This window comes from Berghia stephanieae, chromosome 3 (assembly GCF_034508935.2).
Source record: "Berghia stephanieae isolate SIO BIC M18660-M18661 chromosome 3, UCSD_Bste_1.3, whole genome shotgun sequence".
NCBI lineage: Eukaryota > Metazoa > Mollusca > Gastropoda > Nudibranchia > Aeolidiidae > Berghia > Berghia stephanieae.
In genome coordinates, this window is record NC_088362.1 from 59,549,917 (window position 1) to 59,566,184 (window position 16,268).

The window sequence follows — 16,268 nt, forward strand, 5'->3', positions numbered from 1 at the left end:
CCATTCATTGTCAGCCACCCCATTTTCAAGGGAAATCATCCAATTGTTTTGGCGTTATTTTGAAATTATTACTGGTGATTTCCCTTGTTTAAAAAAAGAAAAACTTCAACAAAGAATTGTCTTCATAGGAAGGAACTCTGTAAACAAATCACTAATTATCTCTCTTTAATATCAGTCTTGCGTGTTCTGTTATTATATTTATTTATTTTTGAATGACCCTTTGTTTTGTTTTCTCATTTATAAGAAGATCGAGATAAGGGATGTGTGTGCGGGAAGTTGACGTCACTCGGGTTTTTGTTATTGTTTTTTTTTTTTTTTTTTTGGTCATGCATGTTTATGAGTAATGCTCACTTAACTGTATTATCCAGACTATAAAAGTTCGTGGTTACACATAGTTTTGTGTGTTGGTCCGTTATACTGCCAGATGGCAATGTTGTGAGCTTCTTAGCCAAGCGCATACTATCTATAGCCCGAGGAAATAATCATAGCTGGTAAAGCACTCGCCCGACACGCATAGGGACCGAGATCGATCCCGGGTGAAGTCGAGATTTTTTTTCTGACCCCCACCCACCCAGCAGTGTTTGGGTGGCTGAGCCTGTTAGATCTGGTAGTAAGTACTTTTCGATAGACTAACGTCATTTCAAATGGGTGGCACACTATTGTCCTTTTCACGGTATTCATGCTATGCGTGCAGTTAAAACCTCACAACATTCGCCAGTCTGATATAACGTTCCGGAAAACAAAACTATGAGTAACCTTAAACGCTTATAGATAGAATGCGCTTGGCCAAGGAGTTCACAACATTGCCATCCGGAAGTATAACGGACCAACACACAAACTCTGTGTAACCATGAACTTTATAGTCTGGTTAATACAGTTTAGTGAGAACAACTCAAAGCGGATGGCAAAACAATAACAAGGCTGAGTGACGTCATCTGCATACTATTTATAGTCTGGTTAATACAGTTTAGTGAGAACTACTCACAAAAATGACTGGCTAAAAACAATAACAAAGAGCTGAATGACGTCAATTTCGTTCAACCTATAGAGATAGGGATAAAGCCGGCTCCATGGGCCTAATGACACTGGAGTACCACCGTTTTTGTTGGAGTCGCTTTTTTTGTTTTTGTTTTGTTTTTGAAGAGGGGGGGGGGGGGTTACACCGATGCAGAAAATATGATAACTTAAAGTCTACATTATGTAACAATATGGAACACAGGTGTGATGTCAAAAACTGGTTCCAATCTCATTGGAAGTGTAAAACCACTCTTCCGGAGGACTTAATACATACCTTGTGTAATTGATCTTCTGGTTTTAAAGTGATGGCATCTTTTTTTTTTTATAATCTAAATATAATTTACTAGTCGTCAATAAAGATCACCCATCTTCGCTCTTTTACGTCCGTAATCCTAAGGATCTGCATACCCATCCTGCTTCTAAAATAGTTATGCCACTTTGTGATTCAATATTATGGAACCTATGGATAGAATGAAGTTGACGTCACTCGTGTCTTTGTTACTGCTTTTTTTTTTTTTTTTTTTTTTTTTGGGGGGGGGGGGGGGGAGTTCCATCCGCGTTTAAGAGTAATTCTCACTAAACTAACCATCAACCAGACTATAAACGTGTAAGGTTACACATAGTTTTGTGTGTTGGTTCGTTATATTTCCGGATGGCAATGTTGTGAGCTTCTTAGCCAAGCGTATACTTATTCTTCTTCAAGTACCAAGTCTGTGCCAGACATCGGTGATCATGGCGGTAAGTCATTCATCTCTCTGATCAGATAACCTGAGAAAACTAATATTACTCTTCTCTTTCTTTGTCACCCAGCTTTTCAAACTATTCAAATATGTTTTTCTTGTTTCTACCTTTACTCTTTTTACCTTCTATCTTTCCTATCTATTCATTACTCGTATTAGTCCTCTGAAGGACTGGTGATGTTGATGATAGACCCCTAGTGGAAGGAAACATAACCACGCCCCTCGGACAGTCGGGCAGTTAATGCTAAACTAAGCAAACTACACGGTTATACCATCGAAGGCATGGGTTTATGTAAAATACTCTCTAGTTCTACATGCTTGATCAATGGTACACCATCTCAAAAACTACGTGTAACCAACGATGGCTTATCATTTTTCAAATGTAACCTTCAACGTTTATTGTCTTATTGAACAAATCTAGTGAGAACTACTCACACAACTCGCGGTCGAAAAACAATTTTAAAAATCAGAGTGATGCCAACTTCCTCAATCTATTGTTTGTAAACAATACAGTGATGTCAACTTCTTCATTCTATTGTTTGTAAACAATGCAGAGTGATGTCAACTTCCTCATTCTATTGTTTGTAAACAATGCAAAGTGATGTCAACTTCCCCACAATAATAATGATTGTTTTCATCATCATCATCATCATCATCATCATCATCATCATCATCATCATCATCATCATCATCATCATTATCGTAGTCGTCGTCGTCCTTATCACCACCATTATTATCGTTCATATACATGTGATCTATTCATTACGTATAGGTAGACTACAAATAACATTATTAAGGTATAGATAAGCTTTTTAAAGAAATATGTCTTGATTTACTTTTTAACATTGGTCTAATTATTAGGAAAATCCTTCAAAAAATGATTTAGAGATTTTGGTTGAAAACGATATTTTATTTATTATCTTAGAGATAATATTATTGAAACACAATTTCTCAAAATCCACAAGAGTAAATGCACGAAAAAACACAGTCGAAAAGGGTAGGGAAAAGTGTGAAAAAAGGAAAACCATTTTGCCATTTTCTCATTTTATGTCATTTTTCCAGGGGTATGGGAAACTGTGTCAAACATTTCTCAGAATATATTCCATGAAATTGTCTGAAAATGTTCACAGTTATCACAGAGATGATGTCTTATATCACAATATAGATATTTCCCCTAGATATTTTTGATACAGTAATAGTATGCGTATTTTTATTTATAATCGAAATTATAATTTTTTTTCACATCGATATTGCCATAAAATTTTGATTCGCAACTTTACAATCTCATAATCTAAAACTGTAAAATCTCTCTATGATGACACAAAATGATACAATGTTGAAAATAGGAAAGAATATGGAAGTTATTCCTTCATTAGTTTTTGTGGGAAATATGCCTCAAGATTGTTATACTTTTTTATGTCAGGACGCAAAATAAGTCTCAGCACAAATAATGCATTGTTTTTCTCACGAAATGTATTGGTTTTTTTATTTTTTTTTTAAACCTATAATGACGATGCAGAATTATTAAATTCGCCCAATATAGGTAATTAATTTTCTTTTTTGAAAAGCCCCCCCCCCCCCCTCCTCCCACCTTAAGCATCTCTCTGAGTATTATCAGTGAATTTGACATTAAATATTAAAGAGTAACTTAATTTTTAAAAAGCTGCTCTAAGGTGGTGAAATATTAAATTGGGAGACAGTGTATTTGATGCTCGTATTCTGATTTATAGTCATCACTTCACATTGTCAGTGACTGAATTGAATATTGAATGCCATGCCATGAAGTACATCGTGCGGTCATTTTAGTGACCTATTACTATTACAGTTCATGCAGTTCAAGATAAAAGAGGATTTTCTTGGAAAAACCAATCAACTAATCTAAATGCGAAAGCACACAGAGACAGATTTCGTCAAAGAGAGGAAATGGTAGGGGAACGAACGTCAAAACAACGGGCATTCGCGAGTTTCAACAAAGAACCTTGAGAACGGGAAATATTATTCGTCCCAATTTACAAAATTTTCCCGGTTTTCCAGTAGATGTCGGTGAACCTTTTGATAATCCTGATTTCGATTGTCAAGCAGCTCTAGCTTTAAATATCAATAATTGCACTAATATGTTCAACTTTTTTTTTTATTAAAGGATTAATTCAATCTAACATATGATACATTTATCATATTTCATTTTTATAATTTGGGATTTTTAAAACACAGGATTGTCATTTTTCACTTGAAGGAGATAGGAACCTTTAGATGATGCCAGCGTTCAACAAGGGGTGGCTGTTCCTGAAGTAGTGAGAGTTAATTTGGGAGAGTGAAAATCAGGCGAAAGTGTAACTATATTTTGAGAAATAATAATAATAATAATAATAATAATAATAATAATAATAATAATAATAATAATAATAATAATAATAATAATAATAATAATAATAATAATAATAATAATAATAATATATCTTTGTTGATGAAACGAGGTTCAGATACCCCGTGTAACTTTTCAAATGAAAGATGGTCAGACAAATGGTAATGCCATGATCGGTCGTTGATTATATTGTTATTCAACAGTTGTTCAATTCATCGGATGTTGTCATCTGTCAACTCAATTGTCAACAGTTTGATTCTATAAGATCATAGAGCCAAAGTCCTTTTAGTTTTAATAGGAAATGTTGGGGTTTTTATCGCTGTGTCCATTTCCACGCAGAAATGCAGAGTATCGCGTTAGTTTTTGCTTTGAAATTGACAATTCGGCGTCTGCATAAATTGTTGTTGTGCTTTAAATGATAAAGGAAATAAACAAAACACACACACACACAAAAAAAAACCAAAAAACAATACAAAACAACAACAACAACAAAAAAAAAACCCAAAAAACATCGAAAAAGCCCAACCCCCGATATAATGATTAACAATGAGAGATTTGTCAAGATTTTTTTTGCCTTCACAGACTCTGTTCTTTCCGAGCACTTCACACTAGTATTATTACGCTCAATAATACAATATCATATCCAGTTAAAAGGATTAATTGTATTTGGTAATTATAGCTCTTTGACATTAAAAGGTGACATTATCTGTAGCAAAATATGATAGGTGTAAATCGCGAAATTATCTAATAAATTATTCCCAATATACCGAGCTCTCGAATAACGAGACTAGAAATGAAAACTTGCAAAGCGATTATCGCAACACACTAAGCAAGCAAACACATGACGCTCAGGTGGCCACAGCTTCAGAGCTCCACTAAAACCCCTACTCGTATTCATTTTCAACAGAGAATCAACTGTGGCCTAACGGCTGTGTAGCAAACCCTCGCCTAGTTCACACAGGCAACCTTCTATCTCATCCCTTTCCCCAGTGCCTTTACAATCGATCCCACGAGTCGCCCAAGCATGCGCCGCGATTGTTTACTGCCAACGTTGACCGACCAAACGAGTTTAGAACAATTACCAGTTGGCACTTTTAATGCCAAATCCCAAAATTATTTATTTCTTTGAGCTAATCGTGCAAATGACTAATGGATAACATTGACTTATCTATCATTGTTTTCATATAAAAAGATTAGAGAAACATATCCATCCAGAGATAAAATAATCACAATTTTCTTTGCGTGACAACACAACCTATATGGAGAAAAATTAAGAGAGAAAATGCCTGTTAAAAGTTATTCAAATTAGCATTACAACGATTAAACGAAATAAATCTTGTAAATATATATTTGTGTATGTTTGTTTATTTTATTTCGCCTCATATCTATAAAAACAATGACAACACGTCACCTTAATTCATTTTTGCCACAGGGTATTCGAATTTTTAACGCCCAACTGTGATTTAAATTAAATACTATTTTTTAAATATACACACACACAAGTTCGGACTAGAGGCCAGGGGTATGGTTTATCCATATAATTATTTATCTCAATTTATCAAATTAATATATAATGTGTCGCTATTGGTTCTTGGTTGTATATATTTTCTTTACATCTTTGTGCATTTGCATATATATAATATCATATATATATATATATATATATATATATATATATATATATATATATATATATATATATATATATATATATATATATATATTGTCGCCATAGATTCTCAACTTTGTGTTTATACATTTTTATGCATGCCACTTCTGTAAACGAATTTCCATATTTTTTGGATGAATAAAGTGTTATTATTATTGTTATTATTATTATTATTATTATTATTATTATTATTATTATTATTATTATTATTATTATTATTATTATTATTATTATTATTATTATTATTATTATTATTATTATTATTATTATTATAGCGTTTCATAAAAGTCATTAGTCACTCAAATTATTTTGGCATTCTAAACGAAGACAGTCTGGCTATTCTGAATCTTCGTTGATTGAACCATTTGTGCTTACGATGCAAGGATGATGAGAGTTTGCGTGTTTACAGAGATATCGATGTTCATTCGATATTCTATTAATTTCTTTAAACGACGTCTGCTTAAAAATTATATATATATATCACTGAAGGTCCACAATATTTAATTTATCTTATCCCATCCAAGCATTCTAGATGTGAAAAAAATGAATTGAGACATTAGAAAGAAAATCAACTTAAAAGTGAGAACAGTATCGTTAAAGATATCGCTTGTGCATCGATCGATTTAGAACGAGTTGGTACAAAGAAAAGACACGAAGATTGAAAGGAGCGCCCAAGTCATGTGATCTTCAATACCATAGAACAAGCATCCGGGTTTCATGACTAAAGAAAAAAAGGGTCGTGTAAAAATCTATTTTTATCCACGGTTACATCTCAGGGTTGCCAGTTTGGCATTTTAAATGCCAGATTCCAAAAATCTGGCATTTTTGAAAACCGTTTGGCATTAGAAAAATCATTTGGCATTTGGCATTTTCATTTGGCATTTTCTTTTCTTGTATATTACACTTCAAATGACACCTTTTCTTAATTATTTCTAAACGCGTAAAAACAAACATCTTCACATTTCTTTTTCATTCTTAAAATCCAACCGTGGTGTAGTGGTTTAGCACTCCACTTAGTAGTCAGTAGGTAAATAATTACCCCAACAGGAAATTTAGTATAATTCAAAAAAATAAAAGAAAAAGAAAAGAAAACACGCAAGCCACCAGGATATGATAGTAAATTGTCTATCAAAAGTGAGTAGTTTTCTTAGTGGGGGTGGGAGTCAACAGACTTTGGCATCTTTTTGAGTGTTTTGGCATTTTTTGAGTCTTCCCCTGGCATTTTGTTGAAAAATAATCTGGCAACCCTGTTACATCTGTCAGCTCTCCTGCCCTCGGCTTTTCAAGGCACCACTGCTTTACCCGCTGATTACGATACAAAAGAAATATTTCCTCATGTTGTCGCGGTCAGGAAGAGCCGAAACCCGTAGTCGGGCGAAAGAGGACATCAAGCGAGTGATAAATGCAATCGATAAAGTTCGAAAGTGGTGAGTGAATTTTTCTTTGTCTAGATACTGCTTGTTTCGTAGTTTATACTGTATGAAATAGGAAAGGAAGGCACTCTGTTCATGTTCTCTCTGTTGTCGCGTTTACCTCAGTTGTCAGTTTTCTTAGTCGTAATGTTCAGAGATAGAGACCGGTGCCGTTAACCTGGGCCTGGGGGTGTGTCAGATTACTATTGATCACTCTTGTTTCAATAACGTATTCAAGTCCAATGTATCCTTTCTCATGGGCTGAGGCCGGGGCTACAAACTAGACCTATGACTATGACTATGACTATCTAGACTGAATCGAATGAAAATGACGAGGGCATGTTTTCTTGTCCGCGAAATTATAGTAAAAAGACAACATTATTTTCAAAAAGACTAGATACATTTAGTTTTAGAGTTTAGACAAAAATATTCTGATGTATTGCTTATGCTATGTTTTTGATCCGATTAGATTGAATCCATGAATCCCCAATTCAATATTTTTTCTATCTATTTAATTTAGTAGATTAATTAGAATTAGACACATTCTAGTCTGAACATTAACGGTTACAGAGAGTGCAGACGGGAGACCTTAGTTTATGAAATATTTCATCATCACCATGTCATGAACATCACCCTTCCCTCCTCAATCAGGTCTTTCTTCTTTTTTTCCTGGTCTTGTCACTATTACTAGATACTAATACTATCACTACTACTAGATACTACTAACTACTACTACTACTACTACTAGGTCCCAATCCCATTGACAAAACAGCTCTAGGCGCACTATATTGCAAAACATCATTAGATAAACATTTTTGTAAAAACGCATAATAGTATATACTATACCTGATATATTTTATTGACATATCAATATTGTTAAATTCTACCGATTTAGTGATTTGGTATTGGTTTTCTGATTTTTACAGGGAAAAGAAATGGGTTACACTTGGAGATACTTCAGTCACAATATTGAAGTGGGTGCCAGTAACCGCTCAGGAAAATCCAGGGGTTAGTATTTGATATTAATTGTCTTAACTCTCTCAGCGCCATTGGCCGCACTGTGTGGCCAGAGCAGAATCTGTTCTACTGGCCAATGGCTGCACAGTGCCGCCTGTCTTGAAAGGCAAAAATAATATTGTAATCCAATCCTACTTTCTACAAAAGTACTATAAATTGAACCAATGGTATCATTTCTTTCATCAGAACATTCAGTTGGCCCTATGGGGGTATTTTGAGATTTTGCGTCGAATGTAAATGTCGCTTTGTCTTAGCTTGTCTTCTCATGCTGTCTCAATCAGGTATCAGCCATTTTGCGACGGAAATGCGAATATAGCAATAGCCTCAGGGCTGAAAGAGCTAATGCTACTATGCTTGCTTACTTACTTACTTATCCAAACCTGCGACCACCTGAGCTCTGGCCCTTCGGTCTTGTGCCATGACGTAGAAATTAGTCGTCTTTTGTAGTTGTTCCTGTGCTACAATGCAAAAGTGACATGCATGAATTTGATCAATCTCGATCTAATGAAACAAGCAAAACAATGATTGGAAATGCAACATGTTCTGTGCAAATTCTATATATAATATCAAATCCATAATATGGATTCAAACTGGTCTTTGCTGCATTACCTTTTATTTTACGATCGTTCTGAGTTATAATAAGAATAAAAATGAAATCCAATCAATACGTCTCCCATAGTGGGCATTTTCAATCTTTTAATGCTCATAGAAAACTATATAGATACTCAATAAGATATATATGCCTGCTTCATTGATTATTCAAAAGCCTTTGACACCGTTAAACACAAGGAGTTGATAGAAAGTCTCAGAACCACCGACATAGATGATAACGACATTGCTGTAATATCAAACCTGTACTGGCAACAGGTAACAAAAATCAGAAACAACAACGATATTTCTGAGCCCCTAACCATTCAAAGAGGAGTACGTCAAGGATGTGTATTATCCCCAGCATTATTCAACCTATACACAGACATAATATTCAGGAACATGGAACACCTGCCTGGTCTTAATGTCAGGGTAGTGAATATTAATAATCTCCGCTATGCTGATACAGTGCGTATAGCAGAAACTGGACAAGATCTACAAGCCATTGTAGATATAGTCAAAACTGAAAGTGAAAAGTTTGGCCTGCTCTTGAATGTGAAAAAAACAAAGACAATGCTATTTAGCAAGAGAAAAAACAATGGGAAAATATCAATTAAAATAGATGGAAAGATCATAGAGCAAGTAAAGTCATTCCAATATCTAGGAGCATTATTGACAGAAGATGGAAAATCCGATGCAGAAATCATCAGACGAATTGCATTGGCCAAGAGTAAATTTTCAAAAATGCATTCCCTAATCACATCCCACGACCTATCACTTACCACAAAAACACGTCTGGCAAAATGCTACATTTGGTCAACCTTACTTTATGGATGTGAAACATGGTCTCTGACAAAGACACTAGAAAAGAAACTCAGAGCATTTGAGATGTGGACCTATAGAAGAATTGCAAGGGTATCCTGGAAGGAAAAGAAAACAAATCATCAAGTACTCCAAACTTTAGGAATAACATCAACAACGATCATTTCAACTATTAGAAAGAGGATAACCCGATATTTCGGCCACATCAGAAGGCACGACTCACTACAGAAGTCCATTGCAGAGGGAAAGATAGAAGGCAAGTGTGGTCGAGGACGAAGGACAAGTTGACTTGGAAATGTCGCAGCGTACGTAGGAAGCCCCATAAATCAATGTGCGAAACTCGCAGATGAGAGAGAGAGCTGGCGAACCATGATCTCCAACGTCGTGTCCGACATGGAACATCGGTAAAGGTAAAAGTGGGCAGGGAGGGTACATACTGTGTCTTCTATCCCCTTATATCTGTTTTCCAACATGCTTTCTGTCTTTGTCTTGGAATGAGATTACTTGGTTTTGTCCTGGCCCTGGCCAGAATCTTGGCTTGGAAGGAAACAGTCGAATGCTTAGTTATAGTTATTGTTTTGGGAGATGATATTTTTTTCCCTTGTAAATCATCTCTCTGTTATATATTATATTGTATTTTTGTTATTTTGAATGTATAATGTAATCATGTGAGTGTATTATTCTTCTTTGTTGGATTTTGTGCTTGTGTCCGGATGAGACTTATAGGTGATCTCAAACTAAGTACATTGGTGGTGTGCTCTTGGAATCTACATCTGATCCCTATTTGTTCCCAGTTCCCCTTTGTTTTACTTTCTCTTGGGTGCTTTAATTGTAATTCTAGAATTTTTTTACTATCCCATTTTCTTCCTTTTTACTGGCGCTGATATAACCTAACTGTATTTCAAGCGCAGTAAAACCTTTAAAAACAACAACAATGATCAGTTTGAGATTGCATACAGGTCAAATTGGATTTCAATGCAGTCTATGACAAAAGGTTTCTATTTACTGATTGTTAAATGTGAATGCTGCCTTATAGTGATCGAATTTTGAATCTTTAAAAAAAATCTATTCTGAAGGCTCTACGAAAGATTCCTGGTGTCAAGACCAAAACCTATTCCAAGGCAAGGGTTGAAAGAGAACGTGAACTCTACAATGGTAAGTTTACAAGCGTTGCGTCTTCTCATTCATTGTAATAATCTATTGTATTGGAGGAGTGCCAGCAGGCTAGACTTTATCCCTTTATAATTTAACATTATATTTTGCTTGGTACTTAATGAATTTTCTTCCAATTGTTCTGTCTTATTCGATGTCAAATATATAATATTTTTGTAAATGACATTAATTTTTATTATAATGATTGAAAGGTCTGTTCTTGATCCTAAGGATTTTGATATCCAGTGACCATTGTAATTTTAAGGATAATAATCATAATGCTTTCATTTTGAGACATTTTAAATTTCCAAATTTATATTGTTTTTCTTTATTTAAACAGCTGAAACAAATGGATTGCCAAGGGCCAATTCTCCTGCCGATTCCACCAGCAACAATACCAATATGTCAAATACCAGTTCTCCGTCATCAAAGACGCATAACACAGAGAAACCAAAAAATGGAACAGTCACCAACAGTCAAAGTATGTTTTTATGAACTTCTATATATCTGTTTACTTGATACAGACATTTCCTTATTTTCTAGTATTCGTGGTATTTAATTTTTGAGTGGGTTTTTTTTTTTTCATTCCTCATTAATTTTTTTCCTTGTTTATAAGTGTTACTTGCTTACAACAACAACAGCAAGAAAAGAATTGTTAGTCAATGAGAGAGGAGATTGGTCGACTGGTGAGCCCTGGTGGTTTTATAAGTTTGTCATTTCTCAGAGCACCTTGCATGTTGTTCATTCACACATAAACAAAGCCTTCTCACACTGTTATTTAGATTTAATTATGATTGTTTATTTTTTAAAAATAAATTTTTTTATGTTTTAATTTTGATCAATGTAAGGGGCTTTGCAGATGCCTTGAAATTATTCAAGGTTATGTTACGTACAATTTGGTTTTTCATATATCATGTTCATTCTTTTTTTCAGATTCGGTTGTATACTCAGAAGAAAATACCCAGCAATCTATAGGATCCTTTGGCTCTGAGAATCTGAACGAGGACTCCAATATGTCCTTTCCAGAAAACAGTGGTATGAGTGAACAAGGAGATCATAATGAATTTTCTCATGACAGCAACGATGCTGACCCAGGCATGAGAGTTGGTGAGTATCATTATCATGTCATCGCTGTGTTTTGTATTTTAATTTATGAATGAGAATAAAAATCTCTAATCAGTTAACATGATCTGAATTTTCATTACTTTAAGATTAAGATAGTGTAGAGGTCATTGTGGAACAACATAGTCTAATGATGACCATGTTTTTCATGGCTTTGTCGGATGATGAAGCTCCCGTATTGGGCAGGGAGCCACTTACTGTGTATTCTATACCCCGATATCTGTTTTCCAACATGCTTTCTGTCTTTGTCTTGGGATGAGATCACTTGGTTTTGTCCTGGCCCTGACCAGATACCCTGGCTGGGAGGGAAACAGTCTCAAAACAGTTTTTGGATATTTTTTGTCTTGTTTGTGCCTGTAGACAGTTTTACAGAGAATCTTACACCTGAATGTGAGGAAAGGGCCCAGAGATCAGAACCAAGTGTTTCTTTTTTAATTGACATTTTCATATTAAGTTATGCTCTGAATACATGAATTATTGTGTAAACCAGCATGTTACTACCATGTTTTTACAACCTATTTATTCAATTGATTTTTTTTGGTTTCCATCTCGCATTGATAATTTAATCCTAGTCATCCTCCCCTGTTTGGATGGAGGCAGACGAATGGGGATGTCTTTGGGCTATCTTTCTTTTTTTTTTTTCCCTTAAAAATCATTTCTTTCCTGTGTATGCAAATGATTTTGTATCCCAATATAAGAGCCTGTCCCAGATTCATAATGGATCATTTTTGAGTTTATTTTAGTCACAGAGAAGGATTGCTTTTGGATTTGGATCCACTTCTATTCTCTGTTTGAATTAGTCCTCTTTTATCTTAGTTTTCTTGGGTGCTTGTTATTGAATGCTCCCGACCTTATAGTTGAGTCTCTTGTAAACCTCACTCACTGTCTTCTCTTTTCGGGTGCTGAAATTACCAAGAAGTGCTGTACTGTAAGTGCAGTTGAATTCGTGAATATATAAAACAATAGCCAAATTTCCATAACTATTTGATATTGACACGCTGGTTTATACATACTGAAATGAGTGATGAAATTTGAACTGTTACTCTGCAATTTCCCCAATTTAGATTCTTTTCGCTTTTATTATCCTCAGCTATGAGTATGGTGGGGGATGAAGAACAGGAGGGGGGAAACAAAGATGACCCAAAGACAGACCAATCACAACCAGATGGTAAGTGATGAAATGTTCTGTCTAGTTTTATTTGCTTTTATTATTTTTCAAGTCAAGGTTTGTTCAGAGCAAGAGTATACATGTATGGTTTAATTGACTATATCAGCCTTGCTGGTGGGGCGACTTATTACAATTTGAAGAGGGAAAAATGATTTAATCCTTAAACGTTAAAAAAGCAAAGTATACTGTTAATATATAATTATAAAAAGGGGGGAAAGGGACATAACTGGGTTTATAAATTGAACCGTCTGAGTTGTAACCCTTAGCCATTTTATTATGCCCTCCTATTTTGAAGTTATTCCCTGTTATGGATAGACAAAATTTAAAGCGAGTGCCCAAACATGTCTCTTTTTGTCCCAATTTCAATTGTACAGTGGAGTCTGCATAAATTCAGCACTCATATAGTAAAATTATAGGGCCCAATATCAGTTCTTATTGTCACCAAGCGTTGTTGGCAGGGATGGGGCTGATTAATTCCAACTTTTCTCTTACGATTATGTTGTCTTGGTATAACACTCGCTTTCCGATCAGACGGTCTTGGGTTCGAGCCTCGCTCGGCGAATGTAATTGTAATATTGCCTAACGGGCGTCATAACATGTCCTACATGTTAAGTGTTGCTGTTGATCAGGGACCCCTTGTAAAGAGCTTCGAGCATTTTTAAGTGAATATTGCACTATATAAAAGCTCAAACTTGAGGTTTTTTTCCAGGTTCTCTTAATTACATGTACATGAATTTTAATTCTATTTTTAATGGTTTCTTCACCCTCAGAACCAGCGTCCCCGGAGAATGATAAAGCATCTTCTCCAGAAGAACCGCCATCAAAGAAGGCAAAGTCTTCATCCTAATCATAAACCTGCCTACTGCTTCAACAAATGAGTAGACCTTATAATACTACATAGCGGCCAGCTGTCCTGATTTGGCGATCTGGAGAGAAAGACGAAAACATTCAGGTCGCAGTATTATGATTTTTTGTACTAGTAATTTAAAACAAGGAATCAACAAATTGAGAGTATAGCTCTAAATCTAGATTATATGTTACAGTAGTTCAAACATACTGCCATTTTGGGTTATGACGGTGGTGCGCTTTTTAGGAGGTCCCATTTTATTTCATTGAAAAGTTTGCTGCTAAGATAATATTTTTGGTTCCAAATGAGTCTTTAAAGTATAATTTCATTAAATTATTTTTGTCCAGGGTAGTTTGGTATCAGAGCTTATATATGTCAGTGCGTGACATAATCAGTCAGAAGGGAAAAAATTTGGATTTGTATTTGTTTTGCATTTTCTGAGAGAATATGGTCCCCAGATCATTTTAATCTTTGTTTGAAGTAAATATGGGTGATTTTTCATGAAGTTATGGTGAGATGTATATGGGAAAGGTATCCAGTTACTTTTCTCAAATTTCATACTTTTTCAACTTGACTAGCTGCAAAGAATATTTAGAAGTGAAATTAAGCTTCGATATTTCCCCGAAGATGTACGAAAAGGTTTGATTTAATCATTTATACAAGTTCTCATTTTTGATAAAAATTGACCTTCTAAAACTTGGCAATACCTCAGGTCGCACCTTTTCACCATCGGACTGATAATGTCATTCACTGTAACATATATTTAAGAACTTTTGAGCGTTATAGTTATAATGTAACCTTTCTGCAAGCCAATTTGTGAGTTTTAATGTTAAATTGTAGTGGCTGCTATTTTTTAAGCCTGAATTACTATTATTTTCTAAGGTGTCAAGTAGGCGGGTCTATATTCAATCTATTCTGTGAATAGGTATCAAATGTTAATACTGTGTATAAAGTTGTTAACAGTCTTATACTCTTTCATTCCTGGTGAGATATGTGTTTTGTTATATATATATTTTTTTTTCTCTTCTCCTTGCTAAACCTTTATTTTTAAAAACTCTTTCCATCTTTCGATTTCCCTCTTTTAGTAACAGTTATATTTGACAAGTCTTCTGTTGCGAGTTTTTCCGTGTGAATATTAGGCCTGATTTTCATCGGATGATGTCATTTTTGCAGTTTTCTTAAACGGTTCTTGATTGTTATGTTAATTTTAAAGTGACGGGTCAAGCCATACAACTTGTAAATAATTTTATGATTTGAAATGTGTTGTGGTAAGCTGGTGTTGATGATATGAATGAAAGAATGTTGTGATTATATTGTAACATAATGTGTTGATTAGCATGGACGATGTGATGTGTTGATGATGATTACATGCATGAGTGAGGGAATAAACTTTTAAGACAAAGAGACTAATTATTTTGGAGGTTTTTATTATTTTTGTTGTTGTTTTTGTGGTTTCATAATGATTATTTTTATCTTCTCAGCTCCATTTCTTATTTCTCAATATCTGAGGCCTTGGCGCATAGTTGAGTCCTTGGAAAAGGCTCTTTACTCACGTCCTCTCGCCGTACTCAGGTGTAAAGTGAGTACCTGATCGTTTACAGCGCGGAAGTTCGAAAAAATCGTCAAATTTCACCAAAACACGTGAAAAAATCAATTGTCTCTGTCTGAAAAATATTTAATATTGCCTAACAGGCGCCTTGTCTCGTTGTAACTAAGTACCTGTTGAGAGGGTTGTTGCTGATGGTCAGGGACCCTTTGAAAAGCACTTTGAGCACATTTAATGGATATTGCGCTATATAAAAGCTTAAGTTTGTCTTTTTTTCTCCTAGGGAGGTCACTTGCTGTGTCATCTATCCCCAAGTACTCCCTTAGTGGGCAGGGAGGTACTTACTGCGTCTTTTATCCCCCTATATCTGGGTGGGGTTCCCGGCTCCCATAGTGGGCAGGGAGGCACTTACTGTCTTCTATTTCTATCCCCTTATATCTGTCTTCCAACTCACTCTTTGTCTTGGAATGAGATTACTTGGTTTTGTCCTGGCCCTGGGGGCTGAGAGGGGAAACTGTCAAATGTATAGTTTTGGGAGATGATATTTTTTTCCTTGTAAATCATCTCTCTGTTATGCACTGTATTATGTTTTCTTTATATTATATATGATTTGTAACACATTTGAGTGTATTTCTCTTACTCTTAGTGAAACTTAGTGGGGACCTGTGCTTGTGTCTGGATGAGTCTTTTAGTGATCTCAAACTAAGTACTTTGATAGTGTGCTCTTGGAATCTACATCTGTTTCCTATTTAAACCAATTCCCCTTTCTCTTACCTTTTCTTAGGTGCTTTAATTGTAAGTCTAGA

The 16,268-nt window shown here is 35.0% G+C and overlaps 1 protein-coding gene across 3 annotated transcripts; it reads left to right on the forward strand.

Moving 5' to 3' along the window:
• Positions 1 to 6,468: 6,468 nt before the first annotated feature.
• Positions 6,469 to 15,322, forward strand: LOC144968093 (uncharacterized). 3 transcript variants are annotated; one of them, XM_078906085.1, is made up of 8 exons: positions 6,469 to 6,565; positions 7,052 to 7,215; positions 8,127 to 8,208; positions 10,704 to 10,782; positions 11,120 to 11,260; positions 11,713 to 11,886; positions 12,992 to 13,069; positions 13,840 to 15,322. In XM_078906085.1, the coding sequence occupies exons 1-8, from the start codon at positions 6,506 to 6,508 to the stop codon at positions 13,914 to 13,916; spliced, it is 855 nt and encodes a 284-aa protein (XP_078762211.1). In that variant the 5' UTR covers positions 6,469 to 6,505; the 3' UTR covers positions 13,917 to 15,322. The 3 variants fall into 3 exon arrangements, 2 of the variants coding, with proteins under 2 accessions (XP_078762211.1, XP_078762210.1); XR_013644519.1 differs by having other exon boundaries at positions 6,517 to 6,565; positions 12,966 to 13,069; XM_078906084.1 differs by having other exon boundaries at positions 6,536 to 6,552; positions 7,038 to 7,215.
• The last annotated feature ends 946 nt before the right edge of the window (positions 15,323 to 16,268 follow it).

What these genes read in the sequence shown, in the direction of transcription:
- LOC144968093 (XM_078906085.1), top strand. Translation starts at nt 6,506, where the DNA reads ATGACTAAAGAAAAAAAGGGTCGTGTAAAAATCTATTTTTATCCACGG. An exon ending in AGAACGTGAACTCTACAATG is followed by an intron (nt 10,783 to 11,119) that starts GTAAGTTTACAA and finishes TTATTTAAACAG; the next exon opens with CTGAAACAAATGGATTGCCA. An exon ending in TGACCCAGGCATGAGAGTTG is followed by an intron (nt 11,887 to 12,991) that starts GTGAGTATCATT and finishes TATTATCCTCAG; the next exon opens with CTATGAGTATGGTGGGGGAT.